General features: G+C 31.1%; 3 protein-coding genes across 5 annotated transcripts; all 3 read left to right on the forward strand.

The window, feature by feature from the left end:
- Window positions 1-3,271, forward strand: LOC123707031 (protein THEM6). Its single transcript, XM_045656784.1, has 3 exons — window positions 1-221; window positions 1,692-1,906; window positions 3,001-3,271. The coding sequence occupies exons 1-3, from the start codon at window positions 80-82 to the stop codon at window positions 3,226-3,228; spliced, it is 585 nt and encodes a 194-aa protein (XP_045512740.1). The 5' UTR covers window positions 1-79; the 3' UTR covers window positions 3,229-3,271.
- A 383-nt stretch (window positions 3,272-3,654) lies between these two features.
- Window positions 3,655-6,891, forward strand: LOC123707030. The gene has a single exon (XM_045656783.1). The coding sequence runs from the start codon at window positions 6,187-6,189 to the stop codon at window positions 6,862-6,864; it is 678 nt and encodes a 225-aa protein (XP_045512739.1). The 5' UTR covers window positions 3,655-6,186; the 3' UTR covers window positions 6,865-6,891.
- Window positions 6,892-6,991: 100 nt separating this feature from the next.
- LOC123707029 lies at window positions 6,992-10,977 on the forward strand. Of its 3 annotated transcripts, XM_045656780.1 has the most exons (8): window positions 6,992-7,199; window positions 7,731-7,824; window positions 8,121-8,280; window positions 8,550-8,777; window positions 9,004-9,112; window positions 9,185-9,369; window positions 10,509-10,613; window positions 10,786-10,977. In XM_045656780.1, exons 1-8 carry the CDS (start codon window positions 7,007-7,009, stop codon window positions 10,885-10,887), a joined length of 1,176 nt encoding a protein of 391 aa, XP_045512736.1. In that variant the 5' UTR covers window positions 6,992-7,006; the 3' UTR covers window positions 10,888-10,977. The 3 variants fall into 3 exon arrangements, with proteins under 3 accessions (XP_045512736.1, XP_045512737.1, XP_045512738.1); XM_045656781.1 differs by lacking the exons at window positions 6,992-7,199; window positions 7,731-7,824 and having other exon boundaries at window positions 8,038-8,280; XM_045656782.1 differs by lacking the exons at window positions 6,992-7,199; window positions 7,731-7,824; window positions 8,121-8,280 and having other exon boundaries at window positions 8,454-8,777.
- The last annotated feature ends 862 nt before the right edge of the window (window positions 10,978-11,839 follow it).

Consider the following 11,839-nt stretch of genomic DNA (forward strand, 5'->3'; position numbering starts at 1 on the left):
CGCGCGCAAAGACCTTTTATCAGCTAACGTCAGTTGATTCGCATTTGTTTGTAGTATCGTACAAGTTTAATGTATTAAAATGTACAGCATTATCGTGTCTATTATAGCTTTAGCCTATATATTCTGGGATGTTAATTACTTTTTACGAATCGCTTTCACTATTGGAATTGGAAGATTGTTCAAGAAGAAATGCAGTATAAAGGATTCCACTACAATTTATGGTACGTATTTGAAATGTAATGTAACTTATAACATGATCTAGGTAAAATTTTCTATATTAAATATCTAGTTCAATTTAATTAGTAACTACTTCAACTATATTAATAAGGTTACATATTTTTTAAAGATAATTAATGCAATTCGGGAAAGTTTGAAGCCACACAAAACAGAAGCTTAAACACGGTACACATCTTACATCAGTAAATTTTATGGTCAAGGTTCTCTGTTTTTTCGAAAGTTTCCGGTTTTAAACGCTTCTCTAATTACTCTATACTGATCAACTATTATATTTGTTAAAGCGACACTTAAACAATATTATTTAGATCTTTCGTGCATTGTCAAATACAACAAAGTCATAAAAATGCAATTGCACGTAATTCAACGTAAAAACGAGAAAAAATTTATAGTTCAAAGGTTTCAAACCTCTAATTTTCTAGGTAACTAAATGTGTTTTCTTGAACAAATAGTTAACAAGCATATTAGGTACCTATTAAGTCTGTTCATATAATGTTGATTACGTCTATGTTGTTAATTTATTCACTATGTTGCATTAAGTAAAATCTATTGTGTCTTTAAGACTATCGACTTATATATTGTTTTCATTTACACAATTTTTTACTTATAAAAATAGACATCATTTTTATCATTTAACTTACTGTTAAAATTCTTGGAAACGAAATGTCATATCGAGATGTTTTAAATTTTAATCATATTTTAAATTTAAAAAGTTAGGATATGGCTATCCACGCATTTCTGGAGAGGTAAAATAATGTTGGTATATTAAGTCGGATCAATTTAACGAATTGCTTTAGTAGTCATCAATCTATTATTAAGTCGTTCTACAGTAATTAGTGTAATAGTTCAAACAATCATTTCATAAATTAATATTCAATACTTTGCTTTAAAATCACGTATAAAATGGCTTCCTATTTTAACAATGGACTCCGCCTTATATTGTAATGGAATACATTTAACATTGAAATTATAATAATATATGTATATAATATTGTATATAAATAATAATCGCGTTTAGTCGACTACTAGTGCAAGGAACTACAGTCCATGTCATTTATATTTAGAATAGTATTAGACTTCCGACGGAGAAAAGTTCTCCTCCAAATTCTTCCTCTCGTTCCACCTCGCGATGATTTTCCAGTTATTATACAATATATGTATATATAATGTATAAGTAAACCTTATTTTTGAAAGAAAATTAGTCCAGTTGAACCACTTATCTTAAGTACCATTTCGTCTCTTTTTGTCAAATTGTGGTTCGCTAGTATGAAGAGAGATACATTAGTAATTTAGTTCAAAGTCGTATAATTTAGTTTTTATGAGTTTAGGAAAAGTGTTTTATAGTGTACATACATGTTAGATACATCAGTAATAACTACGGACTATAGGTCAAAAAATTTATAACTAAATATGAGTATAGTAGGTTTTCTTAATACAATTCTTTTTGTGTTTCTCAGGTTTTTGCACAACTCAAGATGTAGATATTTTCCTAAGACACATGAACAATGCGCGATACGTACGAGAACTCGACTTTGCCAGGTTCCACTTCTATGACGCTACTGGAATTTACAAAAATATTAAAGCAGTCGACGGGCACGCGTTGCAAGGTGCATCCACTATTAGATATCGACGAACGATTCCTATATTCACACCATACAAAGTTGAAACAAAGGTATTTTCGCTTATTCAAATAACTACTTAATTAGTAGTGGTATAAGATAGATAATTGGTTGAGATTGTTACGTGGACATGTAGAAAATACAATAATAACGTAATATAATACGTTCTTATGAATTAACCATGATTTCTTCAAAGCACTCCAAACGTCGAGTTTTGTCATTAATATATTTGCGCATATATTCGTAAAAATACACACTAGCACGTACAAAAAGGCTAATGCGGGAAAAAACTATTTATTTTTGTAAGAATTCGGTGAAGAGGACACATTCTTAGAGTTTATACCATAGATTACCCCATTTGGAGAGTTCAATAAGGCGCTGCCATTGATTTTTACGTTTTTTAGTTTAAGTGCATGTCTTCGAAGTTGCTTGTTTTCCTTTGAAGTAAATATAATCAAATAATAATAATAGCCAAAAAGGATTTCTGTTTCTATTAGATTTAGTTATTGTCGTTTGATTTTAAGAGTTACAGAAGTTTTAGTTTAATGTGTTAATAAGGTCATATGGTATAAGAATCCTGACCATTTTTTAATGACAAACTCATTCGAACCGTGGAGGTATATAACTTTTATATATTTCAGCTGCCTTCGCGGATATCGTTTTGCCTTAATTTAGTTATTTATTGCAAGGCTACCCCACAAAAACAGCTCGCTTTTCCTGAATACTAAATAAAACAAAATTTCAACTTTTTATTATATATTATACTTGATTTCAACGTTAAAACTTGGACGTCCGACGTTCCACAATTAAGCGCTTTTAAGGCAGTTTTGCCGCTCACCACTATGTGGAACCAGCTGCCCACTAAAGTATTTCTGAACCAATTCGCCTTAGAGTCCTTCAAGAAAAGAGCGTACCGATTCTTAAAAAGTCGGCCGCACTCGCAAGCCTTCTGGCACGGGCCGCGGTATCACTTAACATCAGGTGAGCCTGTTTGTTATCGTTTATAATCTCACCAATATTTCTTATGACTGTTATCTCTCTCTTGGTTAGGTGTAAGTTGTTGTCCAATAGTCTTAATTGTTGTAGAAAATAAATCAATTCCTTGAATAAGTTGATGTTCTACACGTAACATTTACTCCTCTTTCAGTTGTTGTACTGGGAAGACAAAACTATGTTCATTGAACAAAAGTTCGTTACATTCGATGGCTTTGTCCGCGCTATCGTGCTGTCACGTCAGAATCTGATAAATGTTGACGCCGACACGCTACTGAAGAACATCCCGGGAGCTGAGAGCAGACCAGAATGTCCAGAAGAAATTAAACACTGGCTAGATGCCATTGAAATATCAAGCGCAAGATTAAGGAAGAAGGATTAGAAAATTATTACTGGGTTGTTTTAATAAAATAGTTTAAGTTTCATACGGTGGTAATTCGCGTTCTATGTAAAACACGTCATTTTTCCTAACAACTTCCAAACGGGGATTTTAAAAGAAAATACACAATACCTAACAAAACGATAATAAGGTGCGTATTGGTTAGGTATTGTGTACAGGTATTATATATATTATAGATTTAGAATTAAACATTTAAAAGCGTCACAGTCAAAGACACGTCGAGTTACAGCAGACTTATGGAAATAGTAAAGCAACAAGGTGATGAATAAATATGTTTTATGCTTTCATTTATACTCCTCACACCACACACACACACACATCCTTTTAAAGGTATTGGGTTCATGTCAAAGGATGCGTGTGTGATACAGACTACGTCAGACAATTACATTTCATTTAATTAACTGAAATCGACCTTACAATGTTAATGTCCTTAAGTTTCCTTAGGTTTTTTGCTAAATAGTTATTATAGTATTGTCTTTTGTTAACATAGCTTTTACACATTTAAAGAAAACACTTTTTACCGGATTGAAGCTATGTATTATTATAAACTTATAATTAAATAGTTAGTAGTGCTGCTCGTATGGGTTCACAGCTTGATTATATAAATGTCAAAAGTTGCCTCAGTAACTAATGTACACAGCCTCCTTGATTTGTGCTGACAAAAATAGCCCAATTTTTACTTTAAAATAAAAAAGAACTCAAGAGAAATTTAGCTTAACAAAATTTTCACATTCGATTCAAAATTTTGATCAAAGGTATCATTTTCTAAACATGTCTTAAACTCAAATCAATTCTTCTTGGGCAACATTATAGTAAATGTTATATATAATTTATGTCAAGTGTTTAGATTTACCTATGTCAAGTGGAAGGGACTAGCTACCTACGACATAGGGAATCCTAGTGTGCACTTTTTCATTTTACTCTACATACCATTTTTCTTTCTTTCTAAATTCAATTGAAAAAAAAATATAAGAAATCAGAAAATCGCATGTATTTACTAAGGGGATTTCTTTAGTACTATATTATTGAAGCCGTTCATCATCATCAGCCTCTGGTCCACATCTGGACATAGACCATCTTCAATTTCCTCCCGTACGCCCTGGACGGGTTTCTCTCCATCCATTGCCAACCTTCTTGACGATATCATTAATCCACCTAGTCGGTGGGCGGCCGCGCGATCTTTTATTCTGCCGAGGTCTGTCTATTCAAGGATGCTGCGGGTCCTGAAGATTCTTTTGCATGCACGCTGACAACCGCCGCTTAGAAACGAATACGTTAAAATAATTTGAAAATATACACATGTTAAAAAGTAGCGGCATTGGCTATATCCCATTACGTATACTGCAACGTGTCATTTGTCACCAAACTATTACAGCTAAAACAACTTGGCATTATGAACTACTTAGAAACAGTATTGAATTTCAGCTTTTTAAGGTATTCTTTGAGAAAGGAAACGGTGTCTTGGCAAAGCAATACTTTGGATATGAAAATCTTAGTGATTTTCCGTCAATATGCCATCGCGTTAAAAGATTGTTAGATATTTGTTATAAATGTCAGTGATTTGCGGTGTACAAAAACGAAAAAAAAAAACACTTACAAAATTAATCGAAACGTAATAAATAGTTTTTATAAAAATTTATTTAATAAATTATCTAAGGAGCCTGATGCAGGTATAATTAATGAGACCTATTTTAATTGAAATTAAAAATATAAATAATTTATAAAAATCTTCTTCTTTTTCGACGTAGTATAAAAAGCCAAGCATTTCTGCTTGTTTAAAAATAGTGAGGAAAAGAAAAAAGTATTTGATGATTAAAAGGTTATTTCACTTGGTGTTAAATGTGGCTTAAAAGAAAACAGGACCACACAAGATATCACAGGATACGGAAGGAATGATTTTAATACTTTCTAGATTAAAGTTTTTAATACTGTTTATGGACTTAAAGCTGGTATAATAAGAGAAAATTTGTAAATTATAATTTAATATATATGAATTCTAATGATCGAAAAAAAAATCCTTTGATTCCGTAATATTCTTAGATATTAGTTACTTTTGCATAACCCTTGTAAATTGTGATAAATGCGATTAAAATATTTTGGATATTTTACTGTTAATGTAAATCAAGTATCAAAACTATCAACGCTACAATCCCGCCAAGGAATTGTGGCGCTAAGCAGTTTACCGCGTGTGTTTTGTCGCGTAACAATAATATACATTAACTGTAGTGCTCGTTTTCAAATATTGTTTGTTTAGGATAAATTTAGAATGTTATGTTTATTAAGAATCAAGCTAATCAAAAGAATTTTTAAATACCAATTAGCTACCGATAGTACAAATAACTACCAATTTTAATTGTGTTTGCTAATAAAATTAACCGTAATTACGTTTGTTTCTTTGATGTTTGTATTTATTCACAATAGATACTTTTATTTGTGACTACTTTTGTATTATAAACGGTGTTCCGTATAACTACTGTTGTTTCACTTGAAATGTAGAGTCAAGAGTATGGTATTAATTATACCATTCCTGTTTTAAAGCTTCATATGCGTAATTTCTGTAATGTTCAATGAAGTAATAAAACGAAAATAGGGTAAGAAAGAATATATTCTAATTTTATTTTAAACTATTACAATGTACGTGTATGTTGTAATAAAAATATTTTTAAGTGAATAAAATTTCGTGCAAAAGTAATAAAAGGGTCTCTCGTGTCAAAACAGGAAACTAAAAATCGGTTGCGGTACATAATACATATTCTAAAGTAAACAATATATCTAAGCAATTTTATCGGAACTACCACAAATTTACCTATATACCAGCGGTATTATAAATAAAACATATGTTTTTATTTCTTTGAAACTTTCAATCAACTATATTTATGTATTAGAACCTTACATTATTTGCAACCTGCCATTCTGATTGTGTTTCTTCTATGGATCACCATGTTATTGGTACCCGATTTTTTTCTTCCTATTGAATTACTTTTGCAAACATTAGTAGACCAGTATCTCAAAACTTCTTACTGTACAACAGTTATAACTGAAACGCCGTTGAAAATTTTACCACAGATTTCACATCGCTATATCCTTTTGAATCAGAGCCTTGGGGATCTAATACTGGATGCATCGGAGGCTGGTTGTTCAGACTTTATCGTGCAAATAAGTGAACCTAAAAGATTTTTTTCCGCTTTGGATTATGCAATACACCGCGGTCTTTTAAGGCGAAGTGACCGAAAGATAATTTTGTTACCATCAAACAATACTGAGGATAATTCGCTTCTAGATGTGTTGAGAATGAAAGAAAGTAGTTTTGTTGTCAATCTTCTTCTGGTGCTGCCTTCTCCTTCGACTCATTGCGAAACATTCGATTTGGTTACGCATAAATTTATTGGTCCAGTTGAAAACGATATGCCTGTATATCTGGATCGTTGGAATTCTTGTTCGGCGTTTGAAAAACATGCGAACCTATTTCCTCATGATATGTCTAAGTTGGATGGTAAAATTGTCAAAGTAACCTGTTTTACCTATACACCGTACGTACTTTTGGATTTGGAGGCTGAAATAGTGCCCCTCGGCCGAGATGGTGTTGAGATCAGGTTAATGGACGAGTTTTGTAGGTAAGGAGTTTGTTAATACTCTATAAGACGTTTGCTAAGATAGAAGATTAATATCTTTGTATTAGAAAAGACAGGCCAATATCAACTCACATTCTAAAACTATTGGGAGCTACCTATTACTGCCTTTTGAACTTCTACTAACCTGTATGTATGCTCTAAAATACGCAATCCAATTTCAAGTAATCCTACATAATACTAATAATAATTTCTTCAGGTGGGTTAACTGCACCATAGAAATAATAGGTGATAACGGTGAAGAATGGGGTGAGGTGTACGAGAATTTTACAGGTTTGGGTGTACTTGGTAATGTAGTTGAGGATCGTGCTGATTTTGGAATAAGTAAGTTTATTGTGTACGTTCCCTGTACTCGTGTTATTAAAATAAAATTACTAACCTTTAGTAGTATGTTATATATATACATTTTAATGGGATCTATGATGAGTCATCATAAGGCATAGTTGATTCTCCGATTAATTCAATAGGATTTATAGTATTGTCTTTTGTTAACTTAGCATTTAAACATTTAAAGTAAACAATTTTTTACCGGATTGAAGCTATGTATTATTATAAAATTAGAATTATTTTACATAATTTTAAAATTATAAAAGCACGCGAAACGTCTGGAAAAATTTAAAATCATGTAAAATATTTAAAAGTTTATACTAGCTTCAATACAATATAATACATAGCTTCAATCCGTTAAAAGTGTTTTCTTAAAAAGGATTTATTCTAAGACAGCGATGATTTCGTAATATAATTTTATTAAGTTAGTGTAATTGAATGAATTAACCTTTAACAAAGTGGTTTTTAAAGCTTGTGAAGTTAAACTACATAGATTTCATGTAATTATTGGTTATATTACTTTTTTAGCTGCTTTATATTCTTGGTATGAGGAATTTCTTTATATGGATTTTTCCGGTTATGGTGTACGTACCTCTGTTACATGCATAGCTCCATCTCCAAGGTAATAATAATATATCAGCACTTTTAGAATATGCAATCATTTTAGCTCTGACATTAAATTGTGCGATGACAAATAATTTACTTAAATAAACTTACGTAATAATATACGAGTTTATGCTCACTCATCTCCGAACATTAAAGTATTATATAACAAAACATTTGTTATTTATTAAAATTTAAATTCTTTCGTAATGAGTATGTATTAAAAAGAAAACGTTGAATTCTTAAATGAGCTTCATCATATAAACTACACTTCGGTATAAATTATGTTAGATTTTTATCATTGTTAATTTTTAGACTTTTAGCAAGTTGGACAATGCCACTACTACCATTCAGTATTTATATGTGGGTAGGGCTGCTGTTTACGTTCATTTATGAAGCGTTTTCATTGTTCGTGGCTCAACATTTTTCAGCGAAGAAAATTTTTCTGACGACATTCGGCATCATGATCACGCAGGTTAAATTTAATACATTTTTTTTAAAAACGTACTGGTTTTTCTCACCAGTCTTTGTTAGTTTAATGTTTCACTGGGAACATAAGTCAGTACCATTGTTATACGCCATTTACATAGATTTATCATCAACCCCTGGCGCTCAGAAGTACTAGAAGTAAGAACTAATAATATTTGATAAAATAAATATTCTATTGTTTGCCGTGCTAGTATTTATTTTGTTGAGAATTTTTATTATACTAATTAACCTACTAATCGAAACGATTATTTACAGTCTCAAAATGAGTCCAATTTCAAGTCGTGGAGGATTCGTAGCGTGGTAGGATGGATGATGCTCACAGGTTTGGTGTTAGATAATGCTTACGGTGGTGGACTGGCATCTACTTTCACAGTACCCAGATATGAACCGTCTGTTGACACTATCCAAGATATGGTGGATAGAAAAGTAACTTGGGCTGCCACTCATGACGCATGGGTGTTTTCGTTGTCAGCGTCCCAAGACGTAGGTTACCTTTTATATACTTAGTCGAGTTTACGCATTTATTTGCGGAGAAAGAATACTCTTATTATGGAACAAGGGGTCACTACCTCTATTGGCAGCTTCTTCCACAAAGATATAGTGCGCGGCAGTGACTTACAAAGCGATTTGATTTTTTGTATTTGTAACAACATTTACATAATTGATTATTTATGTACCTCATAGCTTAATAACGTAGCATTATTTTCAGCCATTAATCAAGCAGCTAGTTAGACAGTTCCACATTTATGAGCCGGAAGAGTTGAAACGTCTAAGTTTTACAAGAAAGGTAGCTTACAGTGTTGAGAGACTACCGGCGGGTATGAATTTTTTTTCGTAAATAACGTTATACTTCTTATACTAACTGATTTAGATTCATTATTATAATCCAGGTTATTTCGCAATTGGAGAATACATCGACGATAAAGCAGTTCATCACTTTACAATTCTAGTTCAAGATTTCTACTATGAATTATGTGTGGTTATGATGAGAAAGAGCTCACCTTACACACTTCAAATGAATAAACATATTGGCAGGTTACATGAGAGTGGTTTAATGCTAGCTTGGGAAAGACAGGTACTTCTTAGAAAAATAAATATATTTATTTACAGTTTTTGCACAATAATTAACAATAAAGTTAAATTGAAAAACAGGCGGACTTGGAAATTGCTTCTCTCCTGTAGAAATAAACAATAGAATTGTCAATTGTAAATCTTAATATTTATAAAGACAACAAATAACTGATAAACCTATTTTTTATTTATTAACACTTCGTAACATTACAATATAATTTTTTTAACATAATTAGATCACCAACTATATAACTTACCAACACAGAAAAAAAATGTTAAGTTCTAGAATGTTTATAAAAATAATAATAGCGACACTAACTAACACAGAGGGATACATGTAATACTGATAGGAATACTGTAGGAGAGTTTGAAAGACAATATTGAAGAAGCCGATAGTAGGTATTTCAGGAAGGGAATTCCAAAGCATTAATCCACCCAGTGAAAGATTTGCTAACAAAGTTTGTGTTATGTATCGGAACTTCAGGTATATAAATAATAATGTAGGTCGAAAATAAAATTCTCTATGAGAATAAATTAGGAATTTAGTTTCGATTACGTTTACAAATTATATATTAGCAAAGTACATGAAAAGGCATCAGTTCGGTTAAAATTGAGTTAAGGAGCCTAAACTATCAACTATGAATAGCAATTGTTTCAATATTTAAAGTATTCTATCAATCTTTCTTTGACGGTTTGTGACATTTTAGGTGTTTCGTGAACCGGATACTATCTTATAAATCGAAAATATATATTTTATAATATTATAATTATTATATTATAGTCAGCTATAACATACTATATGTTGTTGTTGTTAAAAAACAATTCTGTGATAATCATTAAAAAAGTTTTTGAGTTGGTTCATCTGTGGGGAAGTGATGAAATTATTACTTTCACAATAATTATCTTTTTACCTTATCAATGAATGTCTCCAACTAATTCATAGTCAGATGGAAAGGAAAACGCTTTGTGCTCGTCTTCTTCTTCTAGAACGTGAAAATTTAATCGCTATCGCATATTGCAAGAGATATCGACCCATTTTCCCTATATGGACATATTTGACAGCGACTAGACTAATTCAAATGAAGTCCATATTCTATTTTGCATTTCAAGTCGTAATTATGACATTTGTATCCGTTCTTACAGATTGCATTAAGCCTACTAAATTACAAGGTGCAGATTGAGGTAAAATTGTCAAGATCCAAGAGAGATGTCGAAACTATAGAACCTATCAGTTTCCGCCTTGTTCTTGTAAGTTTTAAGGTTATAATCATATAATGCTTTAATTATTAAATCTTTAATATTAAAATATTTTAAATTTACATTTGTCTCATCTATAGGCGAATAAATACATTTTAAACCCACTTATGTCTTATGTTTCAGTTCATAAAGTTAATAAATGTTATGTAAATATATGTTTCAGGGAGTATTTGTTTTGTACGGCTTCGGAGTGGTTTTGGCTACAATTGCTTTTCTCGGTGAAATAATTTGGAATAAACGAAGAAAATCAAATTCGCGTGTGTAGAGTCTACTATAATCACCGTTTATGAAGAGTATTAATTGTTTATTTTATTCTTAATTATTATTATGGTAGCTTTATATTAAAGTGAGTTAAAGTCTACTGCTTTTATTTTACTAAAAACTATGAAGCGTGAAGGATACAATTATTAATTATTATGTTTAAATTTAGCGCACCGCTAAATACAGTTTCAAACAAAGCCATTTGCCAATTACAAAACTTCTTTCTTTGGTAATATTGAGGGTCAGATTCAAAATAGTTACATACTTTATTTATGTAGCCGTGCGGTTATCCTTTTAACAATACCACATAGAGTTAATGCCACTAACGGTTAATATTACTTTATAAAATTATGTATCCTGTTTTTGAATTCTCTATATCACTCATCTCATATACAATACTCACAAACAGTACAACAAAACATATTACTAACTCATGTTTGATATCCAGCAATCCGTCAAAATATGAATGGCGCCAAAGTAAAAACAACTCATCATCGCGTATGCAACAGAGAGGGCGCCACTATAGATAGTAATGGAATTCCTAAATAGTAATCGTAATCATTAATATACTACAGACAGCGCACCCCGTATACGTTTTATATTCATATTGAACTTGGCCCAAAATTGTTTTAAAAAATATACATATATACTTCTATTATAGAAATAATGTTTTTATTCCGATGCGTATAATTTGTCATTTTTAAAACGTTTCGAAGCTGTAGTTTAAGTCTAAATGAGAGTATTTCTGTTGAGTCATTTCAAATTTCGCGCTTTAATCTTGATATTGTTAGAGTTGCCATTTTAGAAAAATACCCATTTTGAGGAAAATAGCATTTTATGTTGTATGTTTTTATATTATAAATACGATTTAGATATAGATTTTCAACAAAAATCAACATTAAAATAGTAATGTAATATTAAAAAAAATGTTAAAATAAATGTTTTGTGATAATATT

The sequence above is a fragment of the Pieris brassicae genome, chromosome 3 (assembly GCF_905147105.1).
Source record: "Pieris brassicae chromosome 3, ilPieBrab1.1, whole genome shotgun sequence".
Taxonomy (NCBI): domain Eukaryota; kingdom Metazoa; phylum Arthropoda; class Insecta; order Lepidoptera; family Pieridae; genus Pieris; species Pieris brassicae.

Coding starts and splice junctions, on each gene's coding strand:
- LOC123707030 (XM_045656783.1), top strand. CDS start 6,187: ATGTTATTGGTACCCGATTTTTTTCTTCCTATTGAATTACTTTTGCAA.
- LOC123707031 (XM_045656784.1), top strand. CDS start 80: ATGTACAGCATTATCGTGTCTATTATAGCTTTAGCCTATATATTCTGG. Junction 222..1,691: donor GGATTCCACTACAATTTATG/GTACGTATTTGA, acceptor TGTGTTTCTCAG/GTTTTTGCACAACTCAAGAT. Junction 1,907..3,000: donor CATACAAAGTTGAAACAAAG/GTATTTTCGCTT, acceptor CTCCTCTTTCAG/TTGTTGTACTGGGAAGACAA.
- LOC123707029 (XM_045656780.1), top strand. CDS start 7,007: ATGTATGCTCTAAAATACGCAATCCAATTTCAAGTAATCCTACATAAT. Junction 7,825..8,120: donor TGCATAGCTCCATCTCCAAG/GTAATAATAATA, acceptor GTTAATTTTTAG/ACTTTTAGCAAGTTGGACAA. Junction 9,113..9,184: donor TGTTGAGAGACTACCGGCGG/GTATGAATTTTT, acceptor ATTATAATCCAG/GTTATTTCGCAATTGGAGAA.